The following is a 26,347-nucleotide window of genomic DNA, read 5'->3' as shown; positions in this document are numbered from 1 at the left end:
CACGGACTGGATCCTCAGAAGAGAACCTCCTCCTCTGCTGGTGCGCAAAGGATTCTGGGATATGGAGCAAACGATCGTCAAATCAAACAACGTCCAGTCCACACTGAGGAGGATCCACCCGTGGATCAGGACCAGGCTCATTTGAAGAAGCAGGAAGCAGCAAGTAGGAAAACAGGAAGTAGGAAGCAGGAAGCAGGAAGCAGCTTACGTCCTCAGCGCTTCTCCACACTCATGTGATCATTAGATAATTCATCATGCACTCACAGAAACACTCCGTGCTAACATTTCACAGTGGGCGTGGCTAACAGACGTTAGCAGAGCAGCTACCGTCATGGTGGAGGCGTGGTGGAGGACACGTCCACTTCCATGTGTGCACGACCATAAAAACTCGACAAATTGATAATAAAATCAGAACAGGCAAAAAAATCTCCCATGGTCATGTCTGGGTCATGTGACTTCACAATTCATGTTGCCACTCATGTCAGGTGACACGGGGCGTGGCGGTGGTGTGACCCGTCACATGTCCTCGTACAACAGCACGCCGCTGAAGACAGTGAGCGGCTCCACAGAGTGAGCCAGTTTCCCCGTCACCAGGTCCACGCAGACCGTGTCCCGTGCCTGCAGTGGCAGGATGATGTTGAAGACGGCGAGCGAGCCGGGCGTGGGCTTCGCCTCGGCCACCGGGTTGTTCTCCAGGCCCTCGGGCTGGTATCCTCCCGAGTCCACGCGCGCCATGCCATAGTTGGACTTGGACAGAACAGCCTCGATCTTCTCGTTCTTATGACCCGTGAGGACGGCGCTGAAGAAGTAATGACCGTCTACAGGAGCCGTGAAGATTCCTGAGGAGGAGGAGGAGGAGGAGGAGGAGGAGGAGCAGCCAATCAAAGCAAAAACAGAAAAACGTTGAACAGTGCTGAACTGAGGAAGGACACGGGGACAGTGTGTGTGTTACCTGTCCTCCCATGAGGAAGGACACAGGACAGTGTGTGTGTTACCTGTCCTCACGTCATAGAAGTCTCCTTCATTGACAAAGACCTTGTCGAACACGATGGTTCCGGCCCGGTCCGCAGGGGCGGTGAGGGCGGTGGAGAACGAGAGTCTGGGCACGTGAGCGTCAGCACCAGGATGTCCTGAAAACCAAAGCTCAGTGTTGATCATCGTGTGGATCCAGGTGTTTATTCATGTTCCCGCACGTCTTCCTCAGGTTCTTACCGGGCAGACCTGGAGCTCCATTCAGTCCTGGGGGCCCCCGGGTCCCCGGCAGCCCTTCAAACCCTCTCTCTCCTGGCGGCCCTGGGGGTCCGGGCAGACCTGGAAAGGTTGAAGTCAACGATTGAGTCCAGGTGTTTCAGAGGAAAGAGGAAGTAAACGTAAACTCACCGCTCACACTCTGAAGATCTTTGACCACCTGGTTCACGCTGGAGTTCAGGTTCTTCACCCGGCTCTGGATGTGGTCCTGGTTCTTCTGGATCAGGTCCAGGATCCAGCCGTTACGGATGAGCGAGTCATTGAGACCGGAGACACGTGTCCACAAACTGGACACGTGTCCATTCAGCCCTGAAGACAGACATGGAAACATCAGCTGTTTTCTGGTGACTTCAGTTTGAGCGACACAACACGCGATCATGTGACGTAGACATCGTCTCTCACTGTGTGTGTGTGTGATGTTGACCTTGTCTGATCTTGTGGACGGCGTCAGAGACGCCGTCCAGCCGCCCGCACACGCCCTCCAGCTTGGACAACCTCTTCTCCAGACCGTCTCCTGACCTCTTACACTCGCCGACGTCCGTCAGCAGAGAGTTGTCGGTGCGTCGCAGGTCGCGCTCCAGCCCGTCCAGCCGCTCCCTGCTGTCCTCACCATGCTCTGTCACTTCCTCCTGGATCTTGTCGAGCTCTGAGATGATCTTGTCCTTGGTGTTTCCTGTCAGGGGTCAGAGGTGGGCGAGGCATGAGTTGCGCTGGTTGGTGCGTCCGTTTGGTGTTGTGAGTGAACTCACCGAGGTCTGTGATGACGCTGCCGTGTTTGTGGACCGTGTGTTCCAGACTCTTCAGCGTGTCGTTGATGGAGCTGAAGGTGAGGATGACCTCAGACAGTTCGCCCTGCAGCGTCTTCAGCTGCTCGTTGTTGACGGAGCCACCGATCACACTGTGGCCGTCTAACGTCTTCTCTGAGTCCAGTCCAGTTCCAGCTCTGCTGCTTCCACCGCGACTACCCGGGCGATCCGAGCCGCCTGAGGCGCCACCTGTGGGTCGTTTCATTCACAACTTTATCATCTGCTCAGAAAAACAGGAAAACAACATTTAGTCACTTGTGCGGGCCAGACTTACACTGGCCACACCTCCTGACGTCGTGTCGCAACAGACGCACTTCGTCCTGCAGCTGTGAACACGTGTGAGAGCAGCTATCTTTCTCTGAGTCCAGTCTGATCTGCAGTCTGTTGATGTGGCTCTGCATGTGCCCAAGTGCATCATGGGAGTGATTCTTCAGCCTCCGTAGCTCGTCCTCCACCCTGCGACACAGCTCGCAGTCGTGGCCGAGCAGCTCCACCTCCGTCACGATGCGATTGAAGTGCTCGCCGCGGTCACCCGTCAGAGCCTTGATCTTGCGAACATCGTGACTCAAGTCCACCACCTGCAGGTGCAGAGAGTGACATTGTCAAACACTCTCGTCGTCAAACACTCTCGTCGTCAAACACTCCCGTCGTCGAACGCTTCTATCGTCAAACGCTTCTATCGTCGTCGAACACTCCCAACGTCAAACGCTCCCGTCGTCAAACGCTTGCAACATCAAACCCTTCCGACGCCGTCAAACGCTCCCGACGTCGTCAAACATTCCCAACGTCCTCAAACGTTCCCGTCGTCAAATGTTCCCGTCGTCAAACACTTCTATCGTCAAACGCTTCTATCGTCAAACGCTTCTATCGTCAAACGCTTCTATCGCCAAGCGCTTCCGTCGCCAAACCCTTCCGTCGTCGTCAAACACTCCTGTTGTCAAACGCTCCTGAAGTCAAACGCTTCTGACGTCGTCAAACGCTCCCGACGTCGTCAAGCGCTCCCGACGAGAGTTTGACAACGTTAACGTCATCAAACTCCCGAAGTCAAACGCTCCTGTCGTCAAATGCTCCCAACGTGAAACACTCCCAGCATCAAAAGCTCCCAAAGTCTAACGCTCCCGAAGTCAAACGCTCCTGTCGTCAAAGCGGCTCCTGGTCAAATGCTCCCAGCGTGCTCCCAGCATCAAAAGCTCCCAAAGTCTAACGCTCCCGAAGTCAAACGCTCCTGTTGTCAAATGCTTGGAACATAAACATGAACATGAACATGAACATAAACATGAACATGAACATAAACATGAACATGAACATAAAGATAAACATGAACATGAAGCTAAACATGAACATGAAGATAAACATGAACATGAACATAAAGATAAATATGAACATGAACATAAAGATAAACATGAACATGAACATGAACATGAACATGAAGATGAACCTTGTCATGCAGAGAGTCTCCAGACACTGACAGGTCTTTGAGTTGAGTGTTAAAATGTTGAATCTTGTCCTCGTTAGCGATGACTCTCCACTCCAGAGATTTCTCTGTGTCTTCTCTTTGTCCTCCTGTACCTCCCTTGTTCCCGCCTCCTGAAGTGACTCCTCCTGTACCTCCCCTGTTCCCGCCTCCTGAACTGACCCCTCCTTCTCCTGTACTGGCTCCTCCTCCTGAACTGACCCCTCCTTCTCCTGTACTGGCCCCTCCTCCTCCTCCTGCACAGCTGCACATGTCCAGCCTGTGCTCGAGGACTGTGGTGGAGTTCTCCAGCACCGACAGTCTCTTGTCACAGTCGTTCACCCTGTTCTTCATCAGCTCCATGTCCACGTCCACGTCCTTCTCTGTGACCTTGACGTCCTGGATCACTGTCCTCAGGTCCTTGAGCTCATTCTCCAGCTGAGAGCAGCTGTTGTTGACACGAAGCTCCAGGTCTCTCAGCCTTTTGTCCAACACTTTATCACTATCAGCTCCACCCAATCCTCCTCCTTTGGACCCACTGCTGCCGCTGCCACCTCCTCCTCCTGTTTCTCCTGCTCCTCTTGTTTCTCCTCCTCCTCCTGTTTCTCCTCCTCCTCCACTGAGCTCCTTCTCCACACGGTTGTGCAGATCATCCAAGTTGTCTGAGGCTGAGCTGATCTTGCGTTCAGCGTGTGTGAGGCGGAGTGTGAGGTCATGCGTGGCGTTGCAGCACGTCTGCAGCCCGCCCACGTCTCGCTGCAGCCCGCCCACATCTCGCTGCAGTCCGCCCAAGTCTCGCCGCAGCCCGTCCACACTCTGACGATATCGCAGCTCCACCGTGTTCAGCTGCTTCTCCAAAGCTCGGATCCTGTCTCTGTCCTCCAGCTGCTGACGACGCAGATCCTCCACGCCGGCCTGGACACAACCACACAAACATCATGTGTTCACAACACAACCAACACATTAACATCTTCACCTACACAGCTGCAAAGATTCCAGGAAATTCCGAGGAACATTCCGTTAGGAACTTTACTTTGGCAATTTTATGTATATATATATATATAAATACATAATTGCATTGTTTGGACTCTGCTTGATTTGTCTCCTGCGCCCCGTGTGTGGGTCTCGCCCCAGTGTTTGAGAACCATAGACTTTTTCATCGATTCTTTGTTTAATATTTCCTCACTGAGCTGTGACTGTTGATGGGCAGAGCCTCAGGTGGGATGTCATACCTGACAGGAGGAGCAGGACAGTGACACCCTCCTCTCCAGCTCCCTCAGAATCTCCTCCTTCAGCGAGTTCAGCCCCCCGCTAGACACGCCCCCTTCCAGCTCGTTACCTTTGCCGTTCACCAGGTGGTTGTTGATGCTCAGCAGCGTTTTGTCGTGAGCCTGATTCAAACACACAAACAGTGGGTGTGTCCTTTCTGCTCCATCATGGACCAATCAGAGCTCATATTTCATCTCCATTGTGACGAATCTTAATCTGATGAATGATAATGTCTTGTGTATCACACTCACCTGTGTGCGATTGTCCAGTTGGTCCAGTTTGGTCTGGATGCTGTGAATTGTCTCTTTAATCTCAGGCTGAGCTGCATCAGCAGGGTTTCTTCCTCCTCCCCCGGCTCCTCCTCCTCCTCCTCCTCCTCCTCCTCCTGGGTTGCTGCCCTCCTGCTGGGGGCGCTGGTCCAGGGTGGACTGCAGGTCCTGGAGGTTGTTGGTCAGACTCCAGATCTTCTCCTCCAGCTGCCTCAGTTTGTCACTCTCACCTTTCCCAGAGGAAAATAAAGACGCTATAGTTCACTGTCCTCACCAGCAGAGGTCAGCACAGATCATACCTCCACTCACCAGAGCTGGCTCCTCCCTGACTGTAAACCCCTCCTCCTCCCCCTCCTGGACCAATGGTGCAGTCTTGTCCACTGTAACCATGACAACACTTCCACTCCATCTCTGTCAACATTTTGTAGGCCACTTTGTAGCGCGGTCGCATGTAAGTACGATAGCTGCAGAGAGAGGTCAAAGGTCAAACAAAATCACAGCGTCATGTGGCACTGGTGTTTGGGGCGCACCTCCTGTGTGTGTGTGTGTGTGTGTGTACTTACACCACCACTCTGCTGCACTGGCCACTCCCCCAGCTGCAAGGATGATAATCAGGTTTCACGTAGGTTTCAACACCGTCCTCAATGACACAACTCACCGTCTTCGTCACCACAAACGCACACCAGTTCCTGTTACACACACACACACACACACACACACACACACATAGTCCATGTGGCAGTGGCATTGTGGGCAAAGTCTTGTGGTGCTGATGTCAACAATGACTCTTTGTGTTGAAATTAAATTTGTGTTACATGACTTTTGTGGAAACCAGAAACAACGAGCAGCAGAAATGTGGCTGTAGTCTGGTCTCTGTCTTAATCTGGTCTCAGTAGTCTGGTCTCTGTTTTAATCTGGTCTCAGGGTCTCTGTTTTAATCTGGTCTCAGGAGTCTGGTCTCTGTAGGCTGGTCTCTGTCTAATCTGGTCTCAGGAGTCTCGTCTCTGTCTTAATCTGATCTCTGTAGTGTGGTCTCAGTCTTAATCTGGTCTCTGTAGTCTGGTCTCTGTCTTAATCTGGTCTCTGTAGTCTGGTCTCTGTCTTAATCTGGTCTCAGGAGTCTGGTCTCAGTCTTAATCTGGTCTCAGGAGTCTGGTCTCAGTCTTAATCTGGTCTCAGGAGTGTGGTCTCTGTCTTAATCTGGTCTATGTACTCTGTAGTCTGGTCTCTGTTCTAATATGGTCTCGGGAGTCTCAGTCTTAATCTGGTCTCTGTTTTAATCTGGTCTCAGTCTTAATCTGGTCTCAAGAGTCTGGCCACTGTCTTAATCTGATCTCTGTAGTCTGGTCTCAGGAGTCTGGTCTCTGTTTTAATCTGGTCTCAGTTTTAATCTGGTCTCAGTCTTAATCTGGTCTCAGGAGTGTGGTCTCTGTCTTAATCTGGTCTCTGTAGTGTGGCCTCTGTTTTAGTCTGGTCTCTGTAGTGTGGTCTCTGTTTTAATCTGGTCCCAGGAGTCTGGTCTCAGTCTTAATCTGGTCTCTGTAGTCCGGTCTCTGTTTTAATCTGGTCTCAGGAGTCTGGTCTCAGTCTTAATCTGGTCTCAGGAGTCTGACCTCTGTCTTAATCTGGTCTCTGTCTTAATCTGGTCTCTGTAGTCTGGTCTCAATCTAAATCTGGTCTCAGGAGTCTGGTCTCTGTTTTAATCTGGTCTCAGGAGTCTGGTCTCAGTCTTAATCTGGTCTCTGTAATCTGGTCTCAGTCTTAAAATGGTCTCTGTAGTCTGGTCTCAATCTTAATCTGGTCTCTGTAGTCTGGTCTCAGTCTTAATCTGGTCTCTGTAGTCTGGTCTCAATCTTAATCTGGTCTCTGTAGTCTGGCTCTGCTGTGTGTTGTACAGCAGCTGTTTATGTTTGCGATGACTCACTGACGTCTTTTGTAAACGTTTAAAATCAATGATAAAAGTCAGTGTGTGTGTGGTCAGCAGGGGGCGCTCACAGATTTCTGAAGCTTTCCTTTAAAACAGCAACAGAAAAATACTTCAACTGCATCAGTATCACCATGTAAACGTCATACCACGTCACACTGACGTCATCAGAGCTACATAACTTCTCCATCTCTCTCAGCTGACCTGCAGTGACGTCACCATCATCTCCTTCTTTATCATCAAAATCATATTTTCCGTGCACGTGTCATTTTACCTGTGTCTGCTGGTGGCGCGCCCTCTGTGCGCGTGCCCGCCAGTGTACAGGCTGTAGGAGGGTCGCAGCGGGAACGAGCTCTTGGCGTGTCCGCAGGTCCAGAGCGCGAGCAGCAGCAGCAGCAGCGGGCGCGCGGCCATCCCGCTGATCGATACACAATCAAAACAGTATCAAGTCAAAGTGATCAGCTCCTGAAAGAGCGGGAAAAAACTCTCATCTCCATGGAAACAAAAGACCGTGTGAACTATTGGCCCATGATCAGGATTCTGATCCAAATTAACCAGTCTCCTCTGGTACTGGTCCCTGGTCCGGACTAGGATTCTGCTCCCGTTGGCCCAGCAGCGTTAACCCGGTTTAAGGCCGGTTCTAATCCGGTTCGACGTGGTTCGTGTTTGTAGCTCAGAACTTTTCACGTGAAACAAAGAGAAGAAAATGTTGCGACAGAATGAAGAGCTGCTCCTCCTCTTCATCACCGCCCCCGAACTGTCCCCGCCCCTCCCGGAGGACAGTCCAGCCGGCTCTGAGCCCACACCTGAACCCAGCATCTGGTCCCGGTCCCCGGTTTGATCAGGGCTCACACTGTTAATCACGTGTCAATAACACACACACACACACACACAGATCAAGACTGATCATGTGACACAAGTCCTCACTGAGTGAGTCCCTTTGACTCTGTGTCCCAGAACCAGCCTGAGACACAGGGACACTGGGACACAGAGACACAGGGAAATAGAGACACAGGGACATAGAGACACAGGGACACAGGGACACAGGGACACATGTCTACATTTTGTGTTGTGTTCAAGTGTCGTTGTAAAATCTGTTCAGTTTATTTTCAGAGTAAATGATGAGTGGACGTGTGAATAAACTGATCAGAGAAACAAAGTGAGGAAGCTGATAAACAGGATGCTCCTCCCCCTGTGTGGGCGGGGTCAGAGACCACCCACACACCATCAGTCACACTAACCACTGTTTCGACTTTATGAGGCTGTTGAATTAAAGACAGAGACATTCCTGAGTTCAAGCCTCAGGTGAGATCAGCATTTTATCATCGTCAGCTGCAACTAACTAACCTACTGAACAATAACCCAACTACTGAACACTAAGTAACCTACTGAACATTAAGTAACCTACTGACAACTAACTAACCTACTGAACACCAAGTACTTCAGGTGAGATCAGGTGAGCAGGAACTAACTAACCTACAGAGACCCTACTAAGTAACCTACTGAACATTTCAAATCACTGAACTAACTTGTGGCTGAACTAAAACATTAACTAACCTCAACCAAGTACTGTACTGAACAATCAGTAATCGAACATTGGACAACTAACTAACCCACTAAGTACCGACTAACCCTACCTGAACGGCAACCTGAAACCAACTAACTAACCTAACCAACCATGAACACTAAGTAACCTACTGACTGACTCAACTCCATTGAACACTAGTACTGACAAACTCCAACCTACTGAACATTAATTGGAACACTAACCAACTCCACTGTAACCCTGACAACTAACTAACCTACTGAACACAAGTACGACAACTAACTACCCTAATCAACATTAAGACTGAACATTAAGTAACCTACTGAACACTAACTCAACCAATGAACATTAAGTAACCTACGAACCTTTGGCAACACTAAGTAAACTAACTAACTGTAACCTACTGAACACTAATTATCACCTAACACTGAACACTAACCAACCTACTAACACTAACCTAACAATCTACCAACATTAAGTAACCTAATTGACAACTAATCAATCCTACCGAACACTAAGTAACAACCTAACTACCAACACTACAACATTAAGTAAACCTACTGTCAATCTGAACAATTGTAACTAACCAACTCCACTGAACATTAACTAACTACTAACCAACCTAACTGAACCTACTAACTAAGTAACCTGACAACTCAACCTACTGAACTACTGACAACTAACTCACTGGAACACTAAGAATACAACAACTTCAACCATCGAACATTAAGTAACCTAACTAACTAACCTACTGAACACTGGAAAGTACTGACAACTAACTAACCTACTGAACATTAAGTAACCTACTGAACACTAACTAACCTACTGAACACTAACTAACCTACCGAACATTAAGTAACCTACTGACAACTAACTAACCTACTGAACACTAAGTACTGACAACTAACTATCCTACCGAACATTAAGTAACCTACTGACAACTAACTAACCTACTGAACACTAACTAACCTTCTGACAACTAACCAACCTACTGAACACTTACTAACCTACAGGCCAGTCAGTGAACACATCACAGTTAACACCAAGGTCAGTGATTCATTTTTTTCCCTGTCACATGACCTGCAGTAAAGTCACGTCCTGTTCCTGTCGTCCATCTGTCTGTCATTCAGAGTTCATGAGCTTTAGTATGATGAAAATGTGTGTGTGTGTGTGTGTGTGATCAGCTGGAAACAGAAGTAACCACATCATGTTTGACATGAGGGTTTATATTTAATAAATGAAACAATGTTCAGCAAAATGTTTAAATGTGAAAAAAAGAGTGACTTTTATGATGATAGTTTTGATCCATATTCTCATCTTCAGGTTCCAGCTGAATACATATTTAATCTAATGTGACATATGTTAGGACTGCAGCATTAATCATCATTAATCAAAGGATGAATGAGTGAATTACACTGTATAAATGTAACAGTGTTTTTTTATGGATTCGTCTCTTCACATAAATGTCATGTGTTAATGTTTCTGCTAACTGGATTCAAATGAGGCTGTGCTCTTTGTTTACCTGTTGCCATGGTGAACCGTAGTATCACAGCTCCACTGATGATGACTAACCCTGTGAACTGAACTCATGCTGATCAGCTGTTCTGGAACCAGAACTCACAGTTTAAAAATCTAGAGTTCAGGTTCTAACTCAAAGTTGGTTGAACCTGCTTCTGAAACGGGGGCGTGGTCAAAAAGTTTATAAATGGTTTGTAAACAGATGATGTCACTTCCTGTCTCAAACTGACCTCAGGTCTGTTTATCTGCTTCACCTGATGGAGGGAAAAATTACCCATGATGCAGTGGGAGTTCACTGCCAGACTCAACGTCCAATCAGGACACAGATGTTTCTCTCTGCAGAAAAAAAGCCAACATCTGGGAATCATCACCTTCACCATCCTGTTTTTACTGTTGCCATGACGACGCCTGCACAGCCACCAGCATGTGTGTGTGTGTGTGCTGTAAACAGCTGTTACACACATTAACCACCATACTGTGTGTGTGTGTGCTGCCCCCTACTTTTAGATCAAACATAAGCTTTTTAATAACAATAATTATAATTTATGAAGTTTACGCTGTTGTTAGTTAATTAATTAGTCAGTAAGTTATTTAGTCAGTTAGCAGGTTTACACACAAAGCATTAAAGTCGGAGTAGGTAACTTCTCCTCTGTTACTGCGCAGTAATAAAGTCACATGATCAGTAATAAAATCACATCATCAATAATAAAGTCACACGATCAGTAATAAAGTCACATGATTAATAATAAAATGGGCGGAGCCTGTCTCTGCTGTTGTTACATATGAAGAGATTTTCATTGATTATTGATTTATTGTTATTGATGGAGACACACACACAAAGATGAACTTTAGTGGAACATTGTCATTGATAAATTATATGGCTTCATCATCATCATCATATTAAACATGAGACAAATTACCCACAATCCCCCTCTTCCATACAGACCAGATGATGGTCAGTAACCCTAACCCTAACCCTCGTTCAAAGTGAAAGGAAAACTACAGCCCATCCATCCCATAATTCATTTCAATAATAAGATCCCCCCTCCAAAATAAAAGTCCACCAACTTCATTGTTTAACTGCCAGGTGAGCCCTGATTGGACAGTTCCATGTGAGTGGGCGTGTCACCAGTAAGTCAGTAAAAAAGACACCTGTGACTGACAGGAAGTGACCTCACTGTTTGTTCTCCACTTTCAGGAAGCGCTGCGACTTCTGTCTCGCCATCCGATGCTGCTGCCGCGCAGCCTGAGCGTCTGATATGGCCGTCTGCAGCGCCTGTGGGTAACCATGGCAACCACCACAGACATTAATAACACACACACACACACACACATGCATGCGCGCACACACACACACACACACACACACCTGAGCAGTGTTGGTGTCTCGTAGCTGAAGTTTCCTCACTGACTCCTCGTCTCTTTTAGGCAACTTTAACTTCTGCTGCTCCTGAGACAGATTATTTCACTTGTATAATCTCAGGTGTGTAGACAGATTATTTCACTTGTATAATCTCAGGTGTGTAGACAGATTATTTCACAGGTATAATCTCAGGTGTGTAGACAGATTATTTCACAGGTATAATCTCAGGTGTGTAGACAGATTATTTCACAGGTATAAACTCTGTACCTTGCAGTAGATCTTCAGTTCAGATCCAGTCACAGTCGGAGGACGATAGAAGTTTTCAAACAAACACTCCCACTCTTTGTTAAAGTGACCCACAAACTCAATCTCCTTCACACACAGGACTCTCCTACACAACACAACACACAGAGTGAGTGACACCAGCAACGTGTGTGTGTGTGTGTGTGTGTGTGTGTGTGTGTCTGTGTGTGTGTGTGTGTGTCTGTGTGTGTGAGTGTGTACCTGTTAGTGATGATGATGTTGGTCTTCTTGTGTCCAGGATACAAACAGTGACCTCTGAACACTTCACCCTCCAGCTGTTTGACCTCTGACCTCTGCAAACAAACACAGAGGCCGTTTCTCAATATCCATACTTGTGCGCACTCTCGTACTCTATGAGTACATACTCACGAGTACTTCTCAAGTACTCGTGAGTATGTACTCACACACACACAGACAGACACACAGTCAGTGTTGCGTTCACAGACGTCAGAAAACGTCAGAAAGTGTTAGTAAGACGTTTTATTAACATTTAAGTTTAAACAGTTACACACGTCACTACTTAAACACCACAGAGATCAAAGGTCATGCTGACACACACACACATTATACAAGGATGAATCAAATGTTGATGCTAGAAAAATATCTGCTGCTACAGGAGAAAAAACCTGTCACTCGTTTATAATAAATTAAAATTTCATTTAAATCAGTAAATTATAAACACAAAGTATCATTAATAAATGTCAGAAACATAAATCTAAACACAAATGATGAGTGAGAAATGTTTGTTTTTACATCAGATATAAACGTTCAACCGTTTAATATGTAGATGCAGTCTGTATTAGACGTGTAGATGCAATTTGTATATAACGGATGATGCAGTCTGTATTAGACGTGTAGATGCAGTCTGTATATGATGTATAGATGCAGTCTGTATTTGACGTGTAGATGCAGTTTGTATATAACGGATGATGCAGTCTGTATATATGTATAGTCTGCATTTGATGTGATGCAGATGCAGTCTGCATTTGACATGTAGATTTGATTGATGCAGTCTGTATTTTAGATGCAGTTTATATATGTGATGATGCAGTCTGTATTTGAGTGTAGATATAGTTGTATTTGATGCAGTCTGTATTTGAGATGCAGTTTGTATATATGATGCAGTCTGTAGATGCAGTCTGTATGTAGATGCAGTCTGTATTTTAGATGCAGGTGAGATGCAGTCTGTATTTGTAGATGCAGTCTGTATTTGATGTAGATGCAGTCTGTATTTGACGATGTAGATGCAGTCTGTATTTGACGGTAGATGCAGTCTGTATTTGGCGGTAGATATAGTCTGTATTTTAGATGCAGTCTGTATAGATGCAGTCTGTATTTGATATAGATGCAGTCTGTATTTGACGGTAGATGCAGTCTGTATTTGACGGTAGATGCAGTCTGTATTTGAGATGTATTTGTATTTGACGTAGATGCAGTCTGTATTTGACGGTAGATACAGTCTGTCTGTATTTGACGCAGTATTTGACGGGATAGTCTGTATTTGACATAAGTCTGTATTTGACATGAATCTGTATTTGATGCAGGATAGATGCAGTCTGTATTTGACATGAAGATATAGTCTGTATTTGATGTTGTATTTTGCCAGATAGTCTGTATTTGACGTAGATCTATGACGCGGTAGTTGATGCGGTAGATACCGGTATTTACAGTCCGGTAGATGTGCAGCTTCTATTTGACGGTAGATGACAGTCTGTAGTCTGTATTTGACTGTAGATAGTCTGCATTTGAGACGTGGTATTTGACGGTAGATAGTCTGTATTTGACGGTAGGATACAGTCTGTATTTACTTGTAGAGATCTGTCTGTATTTGACATGTAGATATAGTCTGTATTTGACGGTAGATACAGTCTGATTACGGTAGTCTGTAGATTGACGGTAGATACAGTCTGTATTTGACGGTAGATATAGTCTGTATTTGACGGTAGATGCAGTCTGTATTTGACGTAGATACAGTCTGTATTTCTGACGTGTAGATATAGTCTGTATTTGACGTAGATATAGTCTGTATTTGACGGATACAGTCTGTATTTGACAGTCATGTTAGACTGTAGAGAGTAGATACAGTCTGTATTAGTCTGGACAGTAGTCTGTATTTGATATAGTCTGTATTTACATGTAGATCTGTATTTTGGCATGTATTTTAGATACAGTCTGTATTTGACGGTAGATGCAGTCTGTATTTAATGAAGATATAGTCTGTATGTGACGGTACAGTCTGATACAGTCTGTATTTGACGGTAGATACAGTCTGTATTTGACAGTCTAGATGTAGATACAGTCTGTATTTGACGTAGATACAGTCTGTATTTGGTCGGTATAGCCCTGTATTTTGACGTAGATAGTCTGTATTTGACATATGTAGATACAGTCTGTATTTATTTGAGTGTAGATATAGTCTGTATTTGACGGGTAGATACAGTCTGTATTTGACGGTGACATAGTCTGTATTTGACGGTAGATACAGTCTGTATTTGACATGTAGATACAGTCTGTATTTGACGTAGAGTCTGTATTTGACGGTAGATACAGTCTGTATTTGACGGTAGATACAGTCTGCGTTTGACATGTAGATATAGTCTGTATTGACGGTAGATACAGTCTGTATTTGAAGTGTAGATATAGTCTGTATTTGACGTGTAGATACAGTCTGTATTTGACGTGTAGATACAGTCTGTATTTGACGTGTAGATACAGTCTGTATTTGACGTGTAGATACAGTCTGTATTTACAGATGAACACATTATTACACATGTGCAGTTTACGATTATTAATAATGTAAATGTGAATTAAGTTGATCCTGGAAAACCCTGTTTAGTCCTCATCAGGCTGCATGTGAGGAGGAGGAAGAGGAAGAAGAGGAAAAAAGAGGAAAAAAGAGGAAGAAAAAATCAGAGGTGAAGTTTGAGTTTGTTACCACTTGACCTTTGAAAATTAAAGCTTCACTGTCTGCTCGTTTTTTCCCCAATCACTGATTGTAAAATATTTTGTTATTAGCGCCCCCCAGTGGTAGTCACCTGACTGACATCACATCTGTTCCCTGTCAGGAAGTGACATCACTTTTGAAAGAAAGTGAAAGTGATCAAACCTGGAAGAGGTCGAAGCCCTGAGACTCAGTGAGGTCAAAAGGTCGAATGATGCCGTCCTCCCTGATCAGACGAACCGGACGCAGTTTAGACACTTCCTCTGTCGACTCTGCCACTCTGTACACACACACAGACAAACACACACACAGACACACACACACACACACAGACAGACACACACACACACACACACAGACAAACACACACACACACAGACACACAGACAACACACACACACAGACAAACACACACACACACAGACAAACACACACACAGACATACACACACATACAGACACACACACAGACAACACACACACACACAGACAAACAAACACACACACACACAGACAGACAACACACACACACACACACAGACAACACACACACACACACAGACAAACACACACACAGAGACACAGACAGACACAGAGACAAACACACACACACACACACACAGACACACAGACACACACACAGACACACACACACAGACACACACACACACACACAGACAGACACACACACACACACAGAGACACACACACACACACACACACACACACACACAGACACACACAGACACACACACACAGACAAACACACACACACATACACACACAGACAAACACACACACGCAGAGACACAAACACACACACAGATCAACAACATCTCAGTAAACAGGAAACAGGAAGTGTCCACTGAGGCTCACTGTCAGTGAAGTGCACACGATGCTGTTAGGGTCTCGGGTCAGCGTGGGAAATCTCACCTTTCATGACCTCTACAGTGACAGCGTGAAACAACAACGGTCAACACGTTAACAGGAAGTGACCAAAGAGTCACATGACTGATGGAGGAGGAGCATGAAGAGCACTGAGGCTGCTGGGAAATTTAGGTCAAGACACGGGCAGGTTGTCGCCATGGCAACACCTCAAAAGTGCCCCACGTGACCTGTTCTGATCACACGGAACCGCTGCTTGCAGCTGATTGGATCACGTGATGCGTTCACTGTCACTCACTGACTCACAGGCTGGGGGCGGGGCTTACAGAGGGGCGGGGCTGGTAGCAGAATTGGAGTGAAGGATGATGTCATGAGTCAGCTGATGACGATGGCGGTGGATGAAGACACGATGCACAGACTTACCGAGCGTCTGCTGCGACACAATCACATGCAAACACAACGTGCTGCTGCTGTTCAAGCTAAGCTCCGCCTCTTCTTCATCATCATTATTTACATCATCATCATCATCAAGATCATGAGAGTGAAGGAGCTGAGCTTCAACACGTTTAATACTCACACGACAAACACGACAACGAGAGACAGAAAACAAAAACAGGAAACGTGAAAAATTAGTGACAACAACAAACATTAACACAAACACACAAACACACAAACACAGTCACCGCCGCGTCACTTCTACCTCTGGATGCCCTGGAACGTGCTGCTCGCCATGTCCACGATGCCGCCTGTCGGCCGCGCAACCACGCCCACCAGACCTTTACCGATGCCTTTGAAGAAACCAGCAGCCCCCTCCTTCTTAGCTCCTACACACACACACACACACACACACACACACATTAAATCACTGTCTGTAAACCCTGCGCACACACACACACACACACACACACACACACACACACACACTGGTCCTCTGCTGCTCCTGTGTGTGTGTGTGAGACGTGATCATGTGACGTAGAGATGGTCGTATGTGTTTTCACTGACCTGTTTAAATGTTGATTTCTCTGTTTTAAACAGAACAGTTGATGACATAATCACCTTAAATCTCCTCCCCTAAAAACATTTACCTTCCACGGGTTTAGTGACGATGCCTGTGACTCCGCCCACAACACCCTGCAGAGAAAGCAGAGTGTGAGCTTCAGCCAATCAGGCGGCTGTGACGTGGCCGTCAGCCTCGTACCTTCAACAGTCCTTTTCCTCCTTTAGCCAAACTCTCTCCAAAGTCTCTGGGCGGTCGATTCATCTCCTCCCGACGTTTCTGTTGATACTCTTTATCCATGGTGATGGCGGCCAGACCTTTACCCACAGAGCCTGTGATCCTGGACACCACACCTGCAGCGCCCCCTGCAGGACCACAACCAGGAGACATAAGACATATCAACATTTTACTCGACTGACACTGACTCACTACAGGAAGTGACTCACATACTTCAGGAAGTGACTCAGTCACTACAGGAAGTGACTCAGTAGCTGACTGACAGTCACTGAGTATTATATTATCTGTATAGAAAAGAACAATAATATGGTTGTTTACCAACTGTGTGACCCAACAGGCTGCGGACGCCGATCGCAAAACCTTCAGCAAACTCTTCAGGACCCTGAACAGCACCCTGACAAACATAAACACAAACACAAACATAAACATAAAGGGAAGCTACAGGAAAAGGCCTTGCTAAGTGTCTGCTAATGTTGTCTTTCTGCTTCTTTGCTAGCTAAAATCTATTCAATTCAATTCAATTCAATTTTATTTGTATAGCGCCAAATCATAACATACATTATCTCAAGGCACTGTACATAGACAAATCTGCTAGGGCAGTATCTGACATGAAACACCTGAAAACCATCAGTGGGTGAAACTAGTAAAAAACAATCAAAGTCAGTAGGGTTGTGAACAGCTAATCCCTCCCTCCTTGTCTGACTCTCGGTGGGCGGTCTCAGCCGGGTAAACGTAAGAACAGCCGCATCCAATCACTGTTCCATTCTAAAAGCAGGGGTTACGCCTGAAGAGTCAGTGGAAGCGTTGGCCCCCGTGTTCAGCCCTTCTCATGTGAAGACATTGTTGGGAAAAGCACCCAGCAAGGCCACTGGACAAAGGCAAACCTGAGCTCGGTATATACTCCACTGCTCTAAGATAAAAACGTGTCCCTACATAACGGCAAACAGCATCGTAACCCTGTGAACCTCCACTCTTTAAAACATACCTCACTCACTGGCAGCTGTGGCACTGTCAGTCAGCAGTGAACAAGGCTGACTTCCTGGCTCTCACTGAGACCTGGATTAAACCTGAAAACACATTCTACACATTCTCCCATACCTCTCGTCCATCTGGACACGGAGGCAGACGGGTCGATTCATTTCTAACAAAGGGAAACACAAACAACAACTACTACCCTCTGTCAAGTACAACTCCTTTGAGAACCTGCCATCTTGGTGACTGCACCACTCAAAATCCACATGATTGTCATTTATTGTCCACCAGGACAACTGGGTGACACCCTGCTCTCCTCCATCCCCGAGCATGACTGTCCCATGATTGTCTCAGGTGATATGAACATCCACTTAGACATCCCTGCTCCTCAGACGTCCTTTGAGCTACAGCAGGTTCAAAGCTGGCAAAGAGCTTGATCTCATTCTAACCAGAAATACCCTCATGGTCACATCTTTATAGTACTCCGACCACTATTTCATTCACTTCAGTGTGAGTCTCTCAGAACAAAGTTCTGCTTCTATCCCCATGGTTTCAAACCGCAAACCTCTGCATCTGTCTAACACCCACTTCTCCTCCCTTGTAGCCTCCGCTCATCCACCCTCCAGCACATTCTCCTCCCTGCCACGGAATCTCTCTGCTCCACACTGAGCTCTTTTCTGGATAACCTGTGTCCTCTATCCACCAGACCTACTCTGTCCTCTCAGCCCCGCCCATGGCTCACCTCTGAGCTGCACAAAACAGAAGGTTCCTCTGACCTAAACAAATTCCAGTCACCAGACCAACTGCTGTCACTGCTGTAAAAACTTCTTTCTACAACAACAACATTGACAACACCACTGACACCCAGAGACCATTCTCTATCTCCAACCCTCCGCCTCCACCGCCTGCTACCAACCTGACAGCAAACGCATTTGCTTCATTTTTTATTGACAAAGTGGCAGCGATCAGCAGCCAGTTCACTGCTCCTCCAGTAGAGGGCCTCACCAATCCTGCAACATGTAGCCGTCCTACTACATACGCAACCTGCAGAAGTCCTTCTGCTATTGCCTCATTTACTCAAGGCTTCTAAACTCCTTACATGTAGCTGTCCTACTAAACACTCACTGGACCTCATCCCAAACAACCTCCTGTAATCTAGGTTTAATCTAGCGATAACTAAGTCCTCAGTACTCATCATCATTATCAGCACCAGCATGTGACGTCGTTAATCACCATATCCTATTGTCCATACTCTCAAACATGGGCATCACAGGAAAATCACACTCCTGGTTCCAATCCTACCTCACTGGGCGATCGTTTACTGTGTCCTGGCTCGGTCACACAGCCTTTCCACAGGGGTGCCCCAAGGCTCAATGCTGGGGCCTCTCATTACATTACATGTCATTTAGTAGACGCTTTTATCCAAAGCAACTTACAATGGAATTGAGTACAATTAGCCAGGGGTGGAGTCGAACTTGCGACCATTGTGACCATGATGTCTTTCGCACACAGGGTACTGGTCTTGACCACTGAGCCACTCCACCCCCTCTCTCCTCTTTGCCATGTTCACCCGCTCGCATGGCTTCTCATATCACTGCTATGCTGATGATACCCAGCTGTATCTGTCACCTGACGACCACACGGTCTCTCTGTCACATAAAAGCCGCCACCTCCAGATAAACCTCTCCAGAACCTGAATTGCTGCTCTTCTCAGCCGAGCCAATGATACATCAGAACATCTGTATTCATATCCACTCTCTATCTCTGGCTCCAACAAAGAGAGCAACAAACTTAGGTGTGAGGATTGATGACCTGTTGACCTTTACAGATGTTGCTTCTGTTCAATATAAGAAAAATAAGAGCGTACCAAACTCAACAGGCTCCAACTCTGAGTACAGGCTCTGGTCATCTCTCTGCTAACGCCCTGCTAACAGGCCTCCCGACCTGTGCTGTGAAACCACTACAGTTGGTCCAGAGCGTGGCAGCGCACTTGGTCTTCATGTCCCCCTTTTGGACTTCATATCGCCCCTCAGGTCTTCATGTCCCCCTTCTGTTAATTGAGCCAGACTCCAGACTCTTCTCCTGTGTGGTTCCACGCTGGTGGATCTCCCGAGCGCTACCAGAACAGGGGACGTCCCTGTCTGTCTTCAAGAAGCTCTTGAAATACCCAGCTCTTCCAAGAGGCTTCTGTCCTAGCACTTACCTTAGCCCCTCCCCTGAACTTGGATACACCTCGGCACTCTCACCCTCTGTCAGTCCACTGTTCCTATCTAGTGGAGTTCTTTCCAAGACTTCTTCTCTGGAGCTTATTCCTCTGTTGTAAGTCACTTCTGCTAAACGCTTAAATGAACATAAACAAACACAAACCAGCTCTCTTTTAAATCCAAGTATCATTTTAATCCTGTAATGATGTTTTGAATCTGGAGAAGAACATTCCTGACTCACTCCTTCACTGGGACCACTTTGATAAGGACAGAGACAGAAACCCCAGCATAATGTTTCTCACCCCAGTGAAGGACAGAGATATTAGACACCTGGTCAACAAATGCGTAGCAAAAACATCCACGGATGTTGATGACCTCGACATGAAGACTAAAGAGAAAAAATAAATAAAAAAATACTCACAATGGAATATTATGGACACATGTACAGACACACATGGAGTCTGATTTGACTGTCTAGAGCTAGACTACATCTCTGAGTGCTAACTGATGCTGAAACATGTTTTTTGTCAAATCATCATGAGAAAAGAACAATTATGTAATGTATGATGATAATGGGGGCAGGACTAGATAAGCTTTTGCTTCTCCCGTTTTCCCTTTCGATTATGTGTATTGTGTGAACTACACCGATGTGTGATGAGTGATCTCAATGTCATGACCGAAATGAACATATGAATAAATAAATAAATGTTTGACGTAAATGTTACCTGAATAGGTTCGTAGAAGAACGCCTCCACGCCCTCAGACAGACCTCGGATCAGTCCAAATGGGTTCCCTAGGACGTCCAGACCCAGAACCAGGACATACATCTGCCTCAGGAACTGCAGGTGTTTAAAAACATGAGTCTAACACGTGACACACTGTAGAAGGTTTGAACCTGGAGGGGGCAGCAAAGGACTGATGATCACAGTCTTTTTTTTAACTTTTCTCTCCTCTTCATTCATCTTATTATCTTAACTTATTATCAAAAACCACAATTGTGATTGGTAGTTCAACCTGTCAATCACAAACTGGTGTAACAAAGAAAACAACAAATTAACTTTACAAGTGAGAATTGCCAGTTTGATTTAAATAAAACAGAAAAATTACATTTAACAGGTGTGAGACAGATGTGACAGGAGGCGGGGACAGTCTCACCTGTTCACTGTAGTGTCGAATCACCGCCCACATCAGCTTCTCTCTGCGATAAAACTGATATTTCACCTCAAAGAACGCCAGTCTGTCAGAGACAAAGAGAAGGTCGCGACATTACTGCGACACTACGACTCATGTGACCTGATGACATCAGCATTTAACCTGTACAAACAGGAAGTGATGACAAAGGGAACCGCCCACTTTCTCTGAACACAGCACAGAACAAAAAGAAGAAGAAGAAGTGAGTTTCTCACTTAAAGATGATGTCATCAACGTCAGTGAGTGTCGCCCCGATACTTTTCAGCAGAAGATTCAAAGACTGAACAGCTGCTGTTTCCTGAGCCGAGTCTTCACCGCTGGAACCCAGAGACAGACTGAGATGGAGCTGAAACAACAACAACAACGAGATGAAGCTGAAACAACAACAACAAAATGATTAAGATGAAAAAAAACAACGAGATAAAGCTGAAACGACAATAAAAAGATGAAGCTAAAAAAACAACGAGATGAAGCTAAAAAAACAACAACGAGATGAAGCTGAAACAACTATGAGATGAATCTGAAAGAACAACAAGATGAAGCTGAAAAAAAACAACAGCTGAAACAACAACAAAAGCTGATGAAAACAACAGCTAGAGATGAAGCTGAAACAACAACAAGATGAAAAAACAGATGAAATGCGCTGAATGAAGCAACAAGATGAAAAACAACAACGAGATGAATCTGAAACAACAACAAGATGAAAAACAACATGAAGTTGAAGAGATGAAGCTGAAATGAAGTGAAGTTGAAACAACAACTGAACTGAAAACAACAAGATGAAACAACTGAGAAGATTGAAACAACAGATGATCCTGAAACAACAACAATGATCTGAAACAACTATGAGATGAAGAAACAACATGAAGCTGAAACAACAACATGAAGCTGAAACAACAACATGAAGCTGAAACTGAAGCTGAAACAACAACTGAAGCTTGAAGCTTGAAAAACAACAACAGATGAATGAAACAACAACAGATTAACCTGAAACAACAACGAGATGAAGCTGAAACAACAACAAAAGATGAAACAACAACAAGATGAAACTGCAACAACAGCTACAACAAGATGGTGCTGAAACAACTACAACTAGATGATCCTGAAACAACAACAACGAGATGAAGCTGAAACAACGATGAAGCTGAAAAACAACAAGAGATGAAGCTGAAACAACAAAGATGAAGCTGAAACAACAAGATGAAGCTGAAAAGATGAAGCTGAAAATAACAAGAACTGAAAACAACAACAACAACTGAAACAACAACGAGATGAAGCTGAAACAACAACAAAAAGATGAAGAGATGAAGCTGAAACAACAACAATGAGATGAAGCTGAAACAACAACAACAATGAGATGAAGCTGAAACAACAAAAATGAAGCTGAAAAACAACAACGAGATGAAGCTGAAAAACAATGAGATGAAGCTGAAACTGAAGCTGAAAACAACAAGATGAAGCTGAAAAACAACAACGAGATGAAGCTGAAACAACAACAAAAGATGAAGCTGAATGAAGCTGATGAAGCTGAAACAACAACAATGAGATGAAGCTGAAACAACAACAACAATGAGATGAAGCTGAAACAACAAAATGAAGCTGAATGAAGAAAACAACAACAACAACAAAGAGATGAAGTTGAAACAACAACAACAACAACAGATGAAGCTGAAACAACAGCTAGATGAGAAACAACAGATGATCCTGAAACAACAACAACGAGATGAAGCTGAAACAACTGAGATGAATCTGAAAACAACAAGATGCTGAAACAACAGATGAAGCTGAAACAACAACAATAGATGAAGCTCAACTGAAGCTGAAAAACAACGAGATGAAGCTGAAAAAAAACAACGAGATGAAGCTGAAAAAACAACAAGATGAAGCTGAAACAACGAGATGAAGCTGAAACAACAACATGAAGCTGAAACAACTAGCTGAAACAACAACAACTGATGAAGCTGAAACAACAACGATGAAGCTGAAAACACAACAACGATGAATCTGAAACAACATGAAACAACAGATGAATCTGAAACAACAACAAGATGAAGCTAAACAATGAAGCTGAAACAACAACAACAAGATTAACCTGAAACAACAAGAGATGAAGCTGAAACAACAACAAAAGATTAAGCTGAAAAACAGAGATGAAGCTGAAACAACAACAATGAGATGAAGCTGAAACAACAACAATAAAAAGATTAACCTGAAACAACGAGATGAAGCTGAAACAACAACAAAAAGATTAAGCTGAAACAACAACAACAACTAGATGAAGCTGAAACAACAACAACGAGATGAAGATGAAACAACAACAACAAGATGAAGTTGAAACAACGAGATGAAGCTGAAACAACAACTGAAAACAACAGATGAAGCTGAAACAAATGAAAAACAACAAGATGAAGCGCAACAAAAAGATGAAGCTGAAACAACAACAATCTGAAGATGAAGCTGAAACAACAGCTACAGATGAAGCTGAAACAACAATGCTGAAACAACTGAGATGAAGAATGAAAAACAACAAGATGAAGCTGAAACAACTGAGATGAAGCTGAAACAACAACAATGAGATGAAGCTGAAACAACAGCTACAACACTGAACTATGAAGCTGAAACAACTAGATGAGCTGAAACAAGATGAAGCTGAATCAACAACGAGATGAAGCTGAAACAACAACAATGAGATGAAGCTGAAACAACAAGATGAATCTGAACAACAACAAGATGAAGCTGAAACAACAACGAGATGAAGCTGAAACAACAACAAAGATGCTGAAACAACAGATGAAGCTGAAACAACAAATGACAACAACAATAAAAAGATTAACCTGAAACAACGAGATGAAGCTGAAACAACAACAAAAACTGAACAACGAGATGAAGCTGAAACAACAACAACAAGATGAAGTGAAACAACAACAACGATGAAGTTGAAACAACAACAACAAATGAAGGAAAAACAACAACGAGATGAAGCTGAAACAACAACAAGATGTAGCTGAAACAACAACAGATTGAAAATGAAGCTGAACAACAACTGAAACAACAACAAAATGATGAAGCTGAAAAACAACAACGTAGATGAAGCTGAAACAACAGCTACATGAAGCTGAAACAACTAGATGAAGCTGAAACAACTAAGAGATGAATCTGAAACAACAAGATGAAGCTGAATCAACAACTAGATGAAGCTGAAACAACCTGAAACAACAGCTACAACGAGATGAAGCTGAAACAACAGCTACAGATGAAGCACTGAACAACAGATGAAGCTGAAACAACTAGATGAATCTGAAACAACAAGATGAAGCTGAATCAACAACGAGATGAAGCTGAAACAACAACAATGAGATGAAGCTGAAACAACAAGATGAATCTGAAACAACAACAAGATGAAGCTGAAACAACAACGAGATGAATCTGAAACAACAACAACAAGATGAAGCCGAAACAACGAGATGAAGCTGAAACAACAACAACAAGATGAAGCTGTGTGTGTGTACCTTGATGGGTGAGATGTGGAAATGTTCAAAGAAGCTCAGTCCTGACGTGTCACTGAGTGACGCCTCCATCAGCTCAGTCTGCAACAGCTGCACATCTTTTTCTATGAGCCGACTCTGAAACACAAGCAACATTTCATCATCACCATCGTCATCATCATCATCATCATCATCTTCATCATCACCATCACCATGATCATCTTCTTTACCTTTTGTCTGTAAGAATCAGACCCTGCAGGGGGCGCTAACAGAGCAAAGATGGCTCCCAGGAAACCCTGATCGAGCTTCACCGCCATCTCCTGAACCAGAGCCATGAAGTACCTGACGAAGCACAGACATGTTTGCTGAGTCATCACATGCAGACTGACTGCTGAGTGGAAATGTGCTGAGTCATCAGGTGACACTCACTTGACCTGCATGACGCTGCTGTGCTGGTTGAACCTGGTGATGACTGACACATCGATGAACGGCTTTGGCTCTGGAGAAAAAAAAGTTCCAGGTCCATATCAGCTGATAACTGACCTGTAGATAAGCCCCGCCCCCCCTTAGCTCATTCTAAACCTTCCTCACACTAACGAGGTTTAGTTGGTTTGCGTTGATAAAACTTCTGGTTCTGACGGATCAGGTTAAAATGAGGGAGGAGCCACACTGAGCGACACTGTGACATCAGCAGAAATTAGCTAACATTAGCTAGCATTCATTATGGTTGTGAAATCAGAGGAAAAGGGGGCAGAGCCTCACATGACTCACCTGAATCTAGAGCAATAGACTTTGGTGGAAGAACTGGATGGAAGACGATGGGGAAGATGGCGCCGTGGAGCTGATTGTCCACCTGGACACGTGAGAGGCAACAGGTGTGTGTGTGTGTGTGTGTTCAGGTGTGTGTGTTCAGGTGTGTGTGTTCAGGTGTGTTTACCTGTAGCCAGTGTAGCTGAGCTCTCAGACTGCGTTGATGTTGTGATTGTTTAAACTCCACCTGGATCCCTGACAGGAAGTTCCTTCTCACCTGGCAGGAAAATGGCTGACGCATCATCATGGTGGCTCCGCTGAGGTTCACCTGAAAACAAGTGACATCACACAGTCTCAGTCTGCACATTCATATATCATCTGTGAACATATGGGAGACCTCTGACCTCCAGGTTTGTCTCCAGTTTGACCCAGCCCCCTGCCGCCTTCCCGCTCAGCTGACTCTGGTAGGTTTTCTCCAGAAGGTTGATGTTCTTCTGACTGAATGGCTTCCAGCGATTCTTCGGTTTCATCTCCCACACGACACCTGAGCTGTGACACAGAGACACCTGGTGTTCACCTGGTGATGTGCAGGTGTTTACCTGATGTTTCCAGATGTTTACCTGGTGATGCCCACGTAAGCGATCTCCTGTCGGTTGCTGTTGTTGACCAGTGACAGTCCAAGGTTTTGTAGAGACACTTTCACTTCCTGTTCAAACTGTTCCAGCTCCTCAGCCTGACGGGCCTTCGTCACCACGGCGACGTCCTCTGTAAACAGCACCACTCGTTGGCGTCCGTCCAGAAAAGAGACCCAGTGGACCTGAGACAAGCTTTCACAGGAGAACTGACCGACCTCATCCTGGACAGAGACAGAAAGAAAATGATTGAGCAATAAAAGAATGTGACGTAGATAAAGACGAGATCATGTGACGTAGACAAAGACGAGATCATGTGACGCAGATAAAGACGGGATCATGTGACGTAGATAAA

At 45.1% G+C, this 26,347-nt stretch overlaps 2 protein-coding genes across 2 annotated transcripts; both read right to left on the bottom strand.

Moving 5' to 3' along the window:
- Positions 1-432: 432 nt before the first annotated feature.
- Positions 433-7,814, bottom strand: LOC122762292 (EMILIN-1-like). The gene is made up of 13 exons (XM_044017489.1): positions 7,244-7,814; positions 5,609-5,734; positions 5,355-5,509; positions 5,028-5,275; positions 4,740-4,898; positions 3,493-4,422; positions 2,329-2,632; positions 1,998-2,243; positions 1,673-1,921; positions 1,381-1,557; positions 1,213-1,311; positions 996-1,130; positions 433-839 (listed from the first exon to the last, which is right to left on the bottom strand). Exons 1-13 carry the CDS (start codon positions 7,381-7,383, stop codon positions 517-519), a joined length of 3,291 nt encoding a protein of 1,096 aa, XP_043873424.1. The 5' UTR covers positions 7,384-7,814; the 3' UTR covers positions 433-516.
- A 2,990-nt stretch (positions 7,815-10,804) lies between these two features.
- Positions 10,805-26,216, bottom strand: LOC122762291 (vacuolar protein sorting-associated protein 13C-like; the record flags this gene model as incomplete). Its single annotated transcript, XM_044017488.1, has 20 exons — positions 10,805-11,309; positions 11,403-11,483; positions 11,664-11,787; positions 11,901-11,992; positions 14,806-14,920; positions 15,573-15,584; positions 16,225-16,348; positions 16,610-16,655; positions 16,723-16,886; positions 17,077-17,152; positions 20,660-20,773; positions 21,090-21,171; positions 21,341-21,471; positions 24,635-24,748; positions 24,841-24,952; positions 25,040-25,109; positions 25,382-25,463; positions 25,548-25,688; positions 25,765-25,909; positions 25,981-26,216. Coding segments are annotated over 20 exons (2,163 nt in total), but the record flags the coding sequence as incomplete, so codon positions are not given.
- Positions 26,217-26,347: the final 131 nt, after the last annotated feature.

This window comes from Solea senegalensis, unplaced genomic scaffold, assembly GCF_019176455.1.
Source record: "Solea senegalensis isolate Sse05_10M unplaced genomic scaffold, IFAPA_SoseM_1 scf7180000015478, whole genome shotgun sequence".
NCBI lineage: Eukaryota > Metazoa > Chordata > Actinopteri > Pleuronectiformes > Soleidae > Solea > Solea senegalensis.
The sequence above is the reverse complement of the archived record's forward strand: the minus strand, read 5'-3'. Positions and strand labels throughout refer to the sequence as shown.

Coding starts and splice junctions, on each gene's coding strand:
- LOC122762292 (XM_044017489.1), bottom strand. CDS start 7,383: ATGGCCGCGCGCCCGCTGCTGCTGCTGCTGCTCGCGCTCTGGACCTGC. Junction 5,276..5,354: donor TCAGGGAGGAGCCAGCTCTG/GTGAGTGGAGGT, acceptor CCTCTGGGAAAG/GTGAGAGTGACAAACTGAGG. Junction 2,244..2,328: donor CGTCAGGAGGTGTGGCCAGT/GTAAGTCTGGCC, acceptor AACGACCCACAG/GTGGCGCCTCAGGCGGCTCG.